The sequence below is a fragment of the Staurois parvus genome, unplaced genomic scaffold, assembly GCF_062004578.1.
Source record: "Staurois parvus isolate SC_StPar_1 unplaced genomic scaffold, SC_StPar_1.0 ptg000572l, whole genome shotgun sequence".
In the NCBI taxonomy this organism is placed as follows: Eukaryota; Metazoa; Chordata; class Amphibia; order Anura; family Ranidae; genus Staurois; species Staurois parvus.
In genome coordinates, this window is record NW_028318368.1 from 7,117,704 (window position 1) to 7,131,418 (window position 13,715).

The 13,715-nt window shown below is 39.9% G+C and overlaps 1 protein-coding gene across 4 annotated transcripts in view; it reads right to left on the bottom strand.

Annotated features, from left to right (window-relative positions):
• Positions 1–275: 275 nt before the first annotated feature.
• The window catches only part of ALPK1 (alpha kinase 1), a 159,509-nt gene continuing 146,069 nt past the window's right edge, over positions 276–13,715 (bottom strand). For all 4 annotated transcript variants that reach the window (XM_089691850.1, XM_089691852.1, XM_089691851.1 and 1 more), the window contains exons 14-15: positions 3,548–3,734; positions 276–655 (exon numbers count right to left, since the gene is read on the bottom strand). In XM_089691850.1, the coding sequence (XP_089547976.1) occupies positions 387–655; positions 3,548–3,734 (456 nt within the window). In that variant the 3' untranslated portion in view covers positions 276–386. The remainder of the gene's footprint in view (positions 656–3,547; positions 3,735–13,715) is intronic.

Here is a 13,715-nt window from a genome sequence, read left to right on the forward strand (position 1 = left end):
TGTAGGTACACATTGACAGATGTTTGGCCAGTTATAAAATCAGTATAGGCCTAATAAACATTTCTGATGTACCCTATTAAAGTTTCACACAAAATGTATACTTGCATTGGATCTTAAGTGAACCCACAAAACTTAACTTTTCAAAACGTAATAGATAATAATGTAACATGTGCAGCCAGTTCTCTTGGACTTCACCACTACTGCTAAGGTCAAACCTTGAAATTCAAATCCAACACAACCTTTTCAAATTACAGATTAAGGAACAGGCTCAGAAATGCTAATTCTACAGAGATGTTTAATGCAGGCATATTTTAAAACAAATCTTTATTTAAAAGGCAAATTTTACTATACAATATTATAAAAGTGCAATACAGGTAAACATATGATTACATACTTTGGGTCTTTTTAAACTGATGTTGACGATCCCTTTGTGTTCTTTTGTTGCTATGCTCCTCTAACTCTTTCATGTCTGGTCTGGTTAATGAAAGTCTGTGACATATTTCATTGCACTCTGTATGCTGAAAACTGAAAAACATGTATATCCCTTTATTTCCAAAATTTATACAAGAGGAGCCTGGTGCATCCTTAGCTGAATGGATCTGAGGGTCAGTGAGGTAGATAAGTGCTTCTCCTTCCTTACTCCCAGTAAACCATCCTGTAAAAGAACACATTTTTTAAATACAAATATGCTGAAAAATATCTCTAATAAGAAGTTTCTCCAGAACTTTAAACATCTTGTTGAAATCCCCAAGGGACCAAGTACACTTGGTTACAACATGTGCAGTGATTTTTAAATATACATTTTTTTGCTCCATTCAGAATGTGAAGAGAAACCTACTTCTTATCTGTATTCTCACTTTACCTTTGTGTGCTTACTCCTCTGGAAGGGCTTTGAGCCCACTGGCTGTGAGATATACCGTACCTGGACAGTGATGAATGGGATGATGTATCTCCCTTTTTAAATCCTTGGCCTCTTTACGAGACTGGCTCATACAATTTAAGATTGTACATAGGGCTTACTTTACTTTACTACAGGCTCCACAAAATGAATCCCTCCTGTTCCCTGGAGTGTTGGAGGTGTGGTTTTCCCCTGGGAGACTTCTCCCTCTTAATTTGACCTGTCCGGTGGTTATAGGGTTTTGGGAGGAGGTATTAGCCTTGAATAATCTTGTTACATTTACCTCGCTGCAACCCTCCATGACTGTTTGTCTTTTGGGCCTAGTGGAAAATTTGATTCCAATGGTTGCAGAGGGTACTTTGGTTGGTCTGGTCCTTTTATACGCTAGGAAGGCTAAAACGACGCAGTGGAACCCCCCCCCCCCCTCTCCTTTTTGAAACAATTTGTAAACAACAGCTTACCACTATACAAAGATACACAAACAGAAGTTGCCCTAAGAAATATGATAGGGCAAGGAGTAGATGGCTGGCAGATCCCTCGTTCGCTTCAGTTACAGTATGTCACAGGGTAATACTGGTTGATACACATGGTTGGATTATAGGACATCCCATTTCACGATATATACCATACTGTTTATGAATCTTAACTATATGATTGTCTATGTAGTGCAAGCCACACCTTCATGTTTCCTGGTGTTACCCTTGCTACTCTTTGTTTTTGTTTTCATACTGGTATTATAGCTAGTCCTGTGATGGTTCTCAACTCTTGCTACTTTTTGTTTATATGTTAATTTGGTTTGTATGAAATAACCTTACTAAACAGATTAAAAAAAAAAAATTTTTGTTCTGTCAGTGATAGCTAACTCCACCCCAGGCTGAGGTGCAATTTATGGGAGGTCCTATGGGGGAAGTATAGGCAGTACTGAAGCCACTCCTTTCTTCACTCTGCAACTATGCCACCTAATTTTGAAGCTCTGTGCCTTTTCTGCAAACTTCTTTTTTACACAAAAGAAAGCTATTGAGTACACCAGCCAGTAGCCTGCTATTGCTATTGTTTTAACTGTCGACTTGTGTTGTGAATGGCTATGTTGTCATTCACAAAAACACAGGCCCAAAACAACACAGGCCAGCTCCTACATTGATATCTAGTGTAGTACCTAGCATGTATAGTTGTGGGCTTGTGTTTTGCATACTCGCTTTTTTACAAGCTGCTCAAAAACAACACAACAGATTTAAACAGTGTGCAACTAGGGATTTAGCATTCTGGTGAATTTTTGAGAATTCTACTTCTACGCACATATTTGTTTTAGGAGAAAATGGAATGTCCTAATTGCAATTTCTTGTCCTACTTTAATATGTTACATCCCCTTTTGGTGGGATAACAAAACTGTATCTACGAGCCAACGAGAAAGAAAATTAATCAAGAATTTTGAAAGCAGCAAGCAGTCATATGCCACATTATACAGTCGCTGTTCCAATTTCATAAAGTCATTGAGTGAAAATTGAAAAGCTTAGGAACCAACCAAGAGCATTATTTAATAAAGAACAGAGAAATGTACAAAGTTCAGTGACCCACAGTAACTGATGACAATTCAACTTTCTGTGACTTAAAGTATACAGTATATTTTCAACCACTTACCCCCTTCCTGACCAGGCCATTCTTTGCAATACGGCACTTCGTTACTTTAACTGACAATTGTACAGTCATACAACACTGTACCCAAATGAAATTTATGTCCTTTTTCCCCACAAATAGAGCTTTCTTTTGGTGGTATTTGTTCACCTCTGCGGTTTTTACTTTTTACGCTATAAACTAAAAAAGGCTAACAATTTTGAAAAACAAAACACAATATTTTTTATTTTCTGCTATAAAACATATCCAATAACAAAAAAATGTAAATATCAAATTTCTTTATAAATTTAGGCCAACAAAAACCCATTAATAGCATATTGATTACTTTGCGCAAAAGTTACAGCATCTAAAAACTAAGGTACATATGCTGGAATGTTTATAAAAAAAATTATACTAGTAATGGTGGCGATCAGCGGGACTACGATATTGTGACGGACATTTTTACACTAACTGACAATTCGTGGGATTCAGTGACACTAATACAGTGATCAGTGCTAAAAATATACACTAATCACTGTACTAATGACACTGGTTGGAAAGGGATTACCATCTAGGGTGATCAAAGGGTTAAGTGTTTGCCTAGCTATGTTCTTGGTGTGTACTAGATGGTGCTTTTACTATGGGAAGTGATGGATCATGTTCTCAGATCTGCAGAGACACACGATTCAGGACTCCCCCCTGTCACAACAGAACAGCTCTGTTCTTCCTCCCTGACCAACGATATTCAGGTGCCGGCGAGCAACTGCTCAACGAGACTTGTAAACCGGTTTGTGCTGTGACATTTCACAGCAAAAGTGATCATCCGGTGGCACGCGTGCGCCCTGTGTGGCGGAAGTGCAAAATCACTTGTATATACACGTGATTTTGTACAGGAATGCCACCTTGTAACAGTAAAACTGCTATTGGGCGGATGTTAAGTGGTTAATCTTGTAGTATTGTGGATAAAATACACAGATCATTGAATGCAATATCTATTTGACAATCAAATACAAGATATTAATATAATTAACAACATACCTTGTAAATCTACCACTATATCAGAAAACTGTGAAAATTCATATACAAAATGTCCAAAAGCCAACCCATATTTGGTAGCGTTATACTGCATTCTCACTGTTTTAGTGTTATTGGTCAGTTTTACAAAATCTCCAAGAATGTAAGGTTCCACACTAACACAGCTTGCAATGGTTCTGCCATCCATAATCTGAAGGAAGAGAATAGGTAAAAATTAATTACGTGTTTACTGAATATTTAACTTAAAGTGTTATTAAACCCACAACAGTAAAATCAGTCTGTGTATGCAGTAAAGCATGCTTGTTATACTCACTGTGGAACCTAAGGGGACTAACCCCTCTGCATTGCATAAAAAGGCTGTTTGATCCTCTCCGCCCCTCCTCTTGTTGAAATGACCACCTGATATAGACTGAACCTGTGGTCACATGCACATGCTTAGTTTGGTGTGTATTGCTAGAGAGGTTTTTTTTTTTCTTGGGATCAGCACAGGGCCAATCAGCACTGTCCAGACAGAGGGTCAGAGGTTTCACATCCTCCTAGAGCAGAAAGAAAACTCCTCCTGCAAGCTTTAAACAGTGCTCTGCTGAAGTCACAAGACTGCTCTAACTGCTGATGAGCAAAGGTATTTAGCAGTTTATAGTTACTAAAATAATTGCATTTCCATGTTGTGTGCACTGTGGGAGGCCAGATACAGTGGATGCAGGGTCCTGGGTTTAGTAACACTTTAACCATTAGCCGCCCGGCCAATAGCCGTTTGGCGGCTTGAAAAGCGCTGCAGCTTTCCGGGTCCACGCCATTTGGCGTGCTCCCGCACATGCGCCGTTTGCGCTATTGCAGAGCGGCGCAGCAGCGGGATCTGTCACCGCCCGTGCACCTCGGACACGGCCGATGACAGATCCGAGTACCGGCTCCCGTTGCCGGTACCATGTGACCTGCCGCGACCAATCACAGCAGGTCACATGACAGTTGTATACAATGGATGGCTTCATTCATGATGCCATCCATTGTATACTAGTGCCTAGCTGTGAATGGTCACAGCTAATCACATGCACATGTCATGTGATTAGCTGTGACCAAATCACAGCTAAGCACAAAAAAAAAAAAAAAAAAAAAAAGCTGAATGAATCGATTTCATTCAGCTAAATGCTTGCTTATAGCAAAGTAATTCTTTGCTATAAGCAAATTGTGTAAAAAAAAAAAAAAAAAAAAAAATACTGATCACTTCCCCAAAGTAGTACAATGTTACTATGGTAACATTGTACTATTTTGGTCATAGTAAAATATGAAAAAAAATCTTAAAAAAAATAAAAAAAAAATGTAATAAAAAATTAAATATAATAAAAAAATAAAAAAAAATTAAAAAAAAATATAATTTTTTTTTTTTTTCATACTGTCACCAGTCAGTGTCCCTGTTCACCGCCATGCCAGTTATATGATGACGCTGTACTGCACTGGTGACAGTATGTAAAAAAAAAAATAGTGAAAATAATATTTTTCATTTTTTCATTTTCGGAAAAATTATGACAAAAAAATACAACTTCAAAAAACTCGCCATGCCTCTTATGAAGTACGTCCGACTGTCTACTCAGCAAAAAGGGGTCATTTGGGGATATCTGTACTATTCTGACATTCTTGGACCTCAAGAAATTAGATTGGCTGTCAGTACTTCAGGATTGATCAATATTCAGATCTATACCATAGTTTGTGAACTCTATAACTTTCCTACAAACTAAATAATACATCCTAATTTGGGTTATTTTCACCAAAGACATGTAGCAGAATACATCTCGGCCTAAATTTATGAAGAACAATTATTTATTTGTAAACTTTTATAACAGAAACAAAGAAAAATGTGTTTTTTTTTCAAAATTTTTGGTCTTTTTTTGTTAATTTAGCAAAAAATAAAAACCCCAGCGGTGATTAAATACCACCAAAAGAAAGCTCTAGTTGTGTGAAGAAAATGATAAAATTTTAGTTTGGGTACAATGTTGTATGACTGCGCAATTGTCATTCAAAGTGTGAGAGCGCTGAAACCTGAAAAATGGCCTGGGCAGGAAGGTGTAAAATTGCACGGTATTGAAACGGTTAAGTTCCCAAGTTGTTTGCTAAACATAAACATTTTACAATTTCTGAAAATACAAAGGACATTATTATGCTTTTGCTCATTCTATGTGCCTTGATGTCACAAATCTGCACTTACATTGGCTAACCAGAAAGAATCCTTTGCACATGAAGGCTCATGTATTTAAAATGGGCCTCTTGGTAAAAAATTACTCTGCATGCGCAGTTCCGTGTACAACCTTGCTATACCTTGGTGCCAAGATGCTTTAACTCCTGTTTGCATGAGCAGGAGTTAGGTCATCTTGGGCAGGCCAATAAAGTTGGTAACTAAGATGGTAACTAATTAAAGAATAAAACAAAGGCTATGGCAGAGTATATATCTCAACATTCAGTCATTTTCAATAGGTCACCGACTCACCGTTTAATTTAGAGTGGGGTACCTCCAAAGCTATAACTAGAGATGAGCGAAGAAATGAAAAATTCGATTCGGCTGATTCGGCGAATTCCAGTGTGAAATTCGATTCGATGCGAATTTCTCCGCTACGAAGATGACTTATTTAAAGGGTTTCTAGGCTTCAGAGAGCCTTTAAATTAGTGCAGAACACTGTACCTTTAATTTAAATGCCCTTGGAGATGAGGAAGGAGAAGGAGAAGGAGAAGGATGAGAAGAAGGAGAAGGAGAAGGATGAGAAGAAGGAGAAGGAGAAGGGTGAGAAGAAGGAGAAGGATGAGAAGAAGGAGAAGGATGAGAAGAAGGAGAAGGAGAAGGATGAGAAGAAGGAGAAGGAGAAGGATGAGAAGAAGGAGAAGGAGAAGGATGAGAAGAAGGAGAAGGATGAGAAGAAGGAGAAGGATGAGAAGGAGAAGGATGAGAAGGAGAAGGATGAGAAGAAGAAGGCTGAGAATAAGGAGAAGGATGAGAAGAAGGAGAAGGAGAAGGATGAGAAGAAGGAGAAGGATGAGAAGAAGGAGAAGGAGAAGGATGAGAAGAAAGAGAAGGATGAGAAGGAGAAGGATGAGAAGAAGAAGGATGAGAAGAAGAAGGATGAGAAGAAGGAAAAGGATGAGAAGAAGAAGGATGAGAAGAAGGAGAAGGATGAGAAGAAGGAGAATGATGAGAAGAAGGAGAAGGATGATAAGAAGGACAAGGAAGAGAAGAAGGAGAAGGAGAAGGATGAGAAGAAGGAGAAGGATGAGAAGAAGGAGAAGGATGAGAAGAAGGAGAAGGATGAGAAGAAGGAGAAGGATGAGAAGAAGGAGAAGGAGAAGGATGAGAAGAAGGAGAAGGATGAGAAGAAGAAGGATGAGAAGAAGGATGAGAAGAAGGAGGAGAAGGATGAGAAGAAGAAGGATGAGAAGAAGGAGAAGGATGAGAAGAAGGAGAAGGAAGAGAAGAAGGAGAAGGAGAAGGATGAGAAGGAGAAGGATGAGAAGAAGGAGAAGGATGAGAAGAAGGAGAAGGAGAAGGATGAGAAGAAGGAGAAGGATGAGAAGAAGAAGGATGAGAAGAAGGATGAGAAGGATGAGAAGAAGGAGAAGGATGAGAAGAAGGAGAATGATGAGAAGAAGGAGAAGAAGGAGAAGGATGAGAAGAAGGAGAAGGATGAGAAGAAGGAGAAGGATGAGAAGAAGGAGAAGGATGAGAAGAAGGAGAAGGAGAAGGATGAGAAGAAAAAGGATGAGGAGAAGGAGAAGGATGAGAAGAAGGAGAAGGAGAAGGATGAGAAGAAGGAGAAGGATGAGAAGAAGGAGAAGGATGAGAAGAAGGAGAAGGAGAAGGATGAGAAGAAGGAGAAGGAGAAGGATGAGAAGAAGGAGAAGGAGAAGGATGAGAAGAAGGAGAAGGATGAGAAGAAGGAGAAGGATGAGAAGGAGAAGGATGAGAAGGAGAAGGATGAGAAGAAGAAGGCTGAGAATAAGGAGAAGGATGAGAAGAAGGAGAAGGATGAGAAGAAGGAGAAGGATGAGAAGAAGGAGAAGGAGAAGGATGAGAAGAAAGAGAAGGATGAGAAGGAGAAGGATGAGAAGAAGAAGGATGAGAAGAAGAAGGATGAGAAGAAGGAAAAGGATGAGAAGAAGAAGGATGAGAAGAAGGAGAAGGATGAGAAGAAGGAGAATGATGAGAAGAAGGAGAAGGATGATAAGAAGGAGAAGGAAGAGAAGAAGGAGAAGGAGAAGGATGAGAAGAAGGAGAAGGATGAGAAGAAGGAGAAGGATGAGAAGAAGGAGAAGGATGAGAAGAAGGAGAAGGATGAGAAGAAGGAGAAGGAGAAGGATGAGAAGAAAAAGGATGAGGAGAAGGAGAAGGATGAGAAGAAGGAGAAGGAGAAGGATGAGAAGAAGGAGAAGGATGAGAAGAAGGAGAAGGATGAGAAGAAGGAGAAGGAGAAGGATGAGAAGAAGGAGAAGGAGAAGGATGAGAAGAAGGAGAAGGAGAAGGATGAGAAGAAGGAGAAGGATGAGAAGAAGGAGAAGGATGAGAAGGAGAAGGATGAGAAGGAGAAGGATGAGAAGAAGAAGGCTGAGAATAAGGAGAAGGATGAGAAGAAGGAGAAGGAGAAGGATGAGAAGAAGGAGAAGGATGAGAAGAAGGAGAAGGAGAAGGATGAGAAGAAAGAGAAGGATGAGAAGGAGAAGGATGAGAAGAAGAAGGATGAGAAGAAGAAGGATGAGAAGAAGGAAAAGGATGAGAAGAAGAAGGATGAGAAGAAGGAGAAGGATGAGAAGAAGGAGAATGATGAGAAGAAGGAGAAGGATGATAAGAAGGAGAAGGAAGAGAAGAAGGAGAAGGAGAAGGATGAGAAGAAGGAGAAGGATGAGAAGAAGGAGAAGGAGAAGGATGAGAAGAAAGAGAAGGATGAGAAGGAGAAGGATGAGAAGAAGAAGGATGAGAAGAAGAAGGATGAGAAGAAGGAAAAGGATGAGAAGAAGAAGGATGAGAAGAAGGAGAAGGATGAGAAGAAGGAGAATGATGAGAAGAAGGAGAAGGATGATAAGAAGGAGAAGGAAGAGAAGAAGGAGAAGGAGAAGGATGAGAAGAAGGAGAAGGATGAGAAGAAGGAGAAGGATGAGAAGAAGGAGAAGGATGAGAAGAAGGAGAAGGATGAGAAGAAGGAGAAGGATGAGAAGAAGGAGAAGGATGAGAAGAAGAAGGATGAGAAGAAGGATGAGAAGAAGGAGGAGAAGGATGAGAAGAAGAAGGATGAGAAGAAGGAGAAGGATGAGAAGAAGGAGAAGGAAGAGAAGAAGGAGAAGGAGAAGGATGAGAAGGAGAAGGATGAGAAGAAGGAGAAGGATGAGAAGAAGGAGAAGGATGAGAAGAAGGAGAAGGAGAAGGATGAGAAGAAGGAGAAGGATGAGAAGAAGAAGGATGAGAAGAAGGATGAGAAGGATGAGAAGAAGGAGAAGGATGAGAAGAAGGAGAATGATGAGAAGAAGGAGAAGAAGGAGAAGGATGAGAAGAAGGAGAAGGATGAGAAGAAGGAGAAGGATGAGAAGAAGGAGAAGGATGAGAAGAAGGAGAAGGAGAAGGATGAGAAGAAAAAGGATGAGGAGAAGGAGAAGGATGAGAAGAAGGAGAAGGATGAGAAGGAGAAGGAGAAGGATGAGAAGAAGGAGAAGGAGAAGGATGAGAAGAAGGAGAAGGATGAGAAGAAGGAGAAGGATGAGAAGGAGAAGGAGAAGGATGAGAAGGAGAAGGATGAGAAGAAGGAGAAGGAGAAGGATGAGAAGAAGGAGAAGGAGAAGGATGAGAAGAAGGAGAAGGATGAGAAGAAGGATGAGCAGAAGGAGAAGGATGAGAAGAAGGAGAAGGATGAGAAGAAGGAGAAGGATGAGAAGAAGGATGAGAAGAAGGATGAGAAGAAGGAGAAGGATGAGAAGAAGGACAGTTCTGTGACAGTTTCTGTCTATTTCTGACAGTTCTGGGACATTCACTCCATACAGCGGTTTCAACCGCTGTATGGAGGGAATGTCATAGAACTGTCAGAAATAGACTATTAATGACAGTTCTGGGACTGTCCTTCCATGCAGCGGTTGAAACATTGTATGTATTTGTTTCCATAAATGGATCCATTTATGGAAACAAATACATACAATGTTTCAACCGCTGCATGGAAGGACAGTCCCAGAACTGTCATTAATAGTCTATTTCTGACAGTTCCATGACATTCCCTCCATACAGCGGTTAAAACAGCTGTATGCAGTGAATGTCCCAGAACTGTCATAAATAGTCTATTTCTGATAGATCTGGGACATTCACTCCATACAGCTGTTTTAACCGCTGTATGGAGGGAATGTCATGGAACTGTCAGAAATAGACTATTAATGACAGTTCTGGGACTGTCCTTCCATGCAGCGGTTGAAACATTGTATGTATTTGTTTCCATAAATGGATCCATTTATGGAAACAAATACATACAATGTTTCAACCGCTGCATTGAAGGACAGTCCCAGAACTGTCATTAATAGTCTATTTCTGACAGTTCCATGACATTCCCTCCATACAGCGGTTAAAACAGCTGTATGCAGTGAATGTCCCAGAACTGTCATAAATAGTCTATTTCTGATAGATCTGGGACATTCACTCCATACAGCTGTTTTAACCGCTGTATGGAGGGAATGTCATGGAACTGTCAGAAATAGACTATTAATGACAGTTCTGGGACTGTCCTTCCATGCAGCGGTTGAAACATTGTATGTATTTGTTTCCATAAATGGATCCATTTATGGAAACAAATACATACAATGTTTCAACCGCTGCATTGAAGGACAGTCCCAGAACTGTCATTAATAGTCTATTTCTGACAGTTCCATGACATTCCCTCCATACAGCGGTTAAAACAGCTGTATGCAGTGAATGTCCCAGAACTGTCATAAATAGTCTATTTCTGATAGATCTGGGACATTCACTCCATACAGCTGTTTTAACCGCTGTATGGAGGGAATGTCATGGAACTGTCAGAAATAGACTATTAATGACAGTTCTGGGACTGTCCTTCCATGCAGCGGTTGAAACATTGTATGTATTTGTTTCCATAAATGGATCCATTTATGGAAACAAATACATACAATGTTTCAACCGCTGCATTGAAGGACAGTCCCAGAACTGTCATTAATAGTCTATTTCTGACAGTTCCATGACATTCCCTCCATACAGCGGTTAAAACAGCTGTATGCAGTGAATGTCCCAGAACTGTCATAAATAGTCTATTTCTGATAGATCTGGGACATTCACTCCATACAGCTGTTTTAACCGCTGTATGGAGGGAATGTCATGGAACTGTCAGAAATAGACTATTAATGACAGTTCTGGGACTGTCCTTCCATGCAGCGGTTGAAACATTGTATGTATTTGTTTCCATAAATGGATCCATTTATGGAAACAAATACATACAATGTTTCAACCGCTGCATTGAAGGACAGTCCCAGAACTGTCATTAATAGTCTATTTCTGACAGTTCCATGACATTCCCTCCATACAGCGGTTAAAACAGCTGTATGCAGTGAATGTCCCAGAACTGTCATAAATAGTCTATTTCTGATAGATCTGGGACATTCACTCCATACAGCTGTTTTAACCGCTGTATGGAGGGAATGTCATGGAACTGTCAGAAATAGACTATTAATGACAGTTGTGGGACTGTCCTTCCATACAGCGGTTGAAACATTGTATGTATTTGTTTCCATAAATGGATCCATTTATGGAAACAAATACATACAATGTTTCAACCGCTGCATGGAAGGACAGTCCCAGAACTGTCATTAATAGTCTATTTCTGACAGTTCCATGACATTCCCTCCATACAGCGGTTAAAACAGCTGTATGCAGTGAATGTCCCAGAACTGTCATAAATAGTCTATTTCTGATAGATCTGGGACATTCACTCCATACAGCTGTTTTAACCGCTGTATGGAGGGAATGTCATGGAACTGTCAGAAATAGACTATTAATGACAGTTCTGGGACTGTCCTTCCATGCAGCGGTTGAAACATTGTATGTATTTGTTTCCATAAATGGATCCATTTATGGAAACAAATACATACAATGTTTCAACCGCTGCATTGAAGGACAGTCCCAGAACTGTCATTAATAGTCTATTTCTGACAGTTCCATGACATTCCCTCCATACAGCGGTTAAAACAGCTGTATGCAGTGAATGTCCCAGAACTGTCATAAATAGTCTATTTCTGATAGATCTGGGACATTCACTCCATACAGCTGTTTTAACCGCTGTATGGAGGGAATGTCATGGAACTGTCAGAAATAGACTATTAATGACAGTTGTGGGACTGTCCTTCCATACAGCGGTTGAAACATTGTATGTATTTGTTTCCATAAATGGATCCATTTATGGAAACAAATACATACAATGTTTCAACCGCTGCATTGAAGGACAGTCCCAGAACTGTCATTAATAGTCTATTTCTGACAGTTCCATGACATTCCCTCCATACAGCGGTTAAAACAGCTGTATGCAGTGAATGTCCCAGAACTGTCATAAATAGTCTATTTCTGACAGTTCTGGGACATTCACTCCATACAGCGGTTTCCGGCAAAAAGTGTATGTGCAGAGTTCCTCTATTCTGCAGATACACTTAGAGGAGCTCTGCAGATACACTTAGAGGAGCTCTGCACATACACTTTTTTCCGGTTTGGAATTATTCTTATTTTCATCCTACTTCTTCTTATTCTTCTTCATCCTCATCCTCATCCTCTTCTTCTTCTGAGGATGAGGATGAAGAAGAAGAAGAAGAAGAAGAAGAAGTAGGATGAAAATAAGATTAATTCCAAGCCGGCAAAAAGTGTATGTGCAGAGCTCCTCTAAGTGTATCTGCAGAGCTCCTCTAAGTGTATCTGCAGAATAGAGGAACTCTGCACATACACTTTTTGCCGGCTTGGAATTATTCTTCTTTTCATCCTACTTCTTCTTCTTCTTCTTCTTCATCCTCATCCTCAGAAGAAGAGGATGAGGATGAGGATGAGGATGAGGAAGAAGAAGAAGAATGAAAAGAAGAATAATTCCAAGCCGGCAAAAAGTGTATGTGCAGAGTTCCTCTATTTCTGACAGTTCTCTCACAGCTTCTTCACATGTACAGCGGTTGAAATATCTGTATCCTAAATGGAAACTAATAGATACAAATTGTATCTATTAGTTTCCATTTAGGATACAGATGTTTCAACCGCTGTACATGTGAAGAAGCTGTGAGAGAACTGTCAGAAATAGAGGAACTCTGCACATACACTTTTTGCCGGCTTGGAATTATTCTTCTTTTCATCCTACTTCTTCTTCTTCTTCTTCTTCTTCTTCTTCTTCATCCTCATCCTCATCCTCTTCTTCTGAGGATGAAGAAGAAGAAGAAGTAGGATGAAAAGAAGAATAATTCCAAGCCGGCAAAAAGTGTATGTGCAGAGTTCCTCTATTTCTGACAGTTCTCTCACAACTTCTTCACATGTACAGTGGTTGAAACATCTGTATCCTAAATGTAAACTAATAGATACAATGTTTCAACCGCTAAACATGTGTTCCTTCTGTCAGAGAACTGTCAGAAATAGCGGAGCTCACTGCAGGGACACTTTTGCCGGCTGATCGGGAAATGTTCGATTCGCGCACCCGAAGTAGGCAAAATTTCGGTTTCGACACGAATCGAATATTTCCTGAAATTCGACTCGAATTCCGGTTCGCCTAGTTCGATTCGCTCATCTCTAGCTATAACCATAACTAGAAAAAACATATCGGGGACCAAGAGAGGCCACCCCTTAAGAGGCTTTAAAGGAGAACCAACCACCATGTAACTAAACAAGTACAGCTTTATTGAGATCAGAAATTATTGTACAATTGGTCAAAATGACCCACAATCCTCCAATCACCATTAAAATAAGGTCTGATTATCATCATTTTGAACAATTTTACAATAATTTTTGATCTCAGTAAAGTGGTATTTGTTTGGTTACACTGCGGTTGGTCCTGCTTTAAAGCCTCTTAAGGGGTCCCCCATATATTTTTTTGTAGGCCAATAAAGATGGCCTAAGATAACAAACTGTAAAGAAGACAAGGTGCAGATGCCAGCTCCAGTGAGGGAACTTGCAGACCTCACATCACTGGAGTGG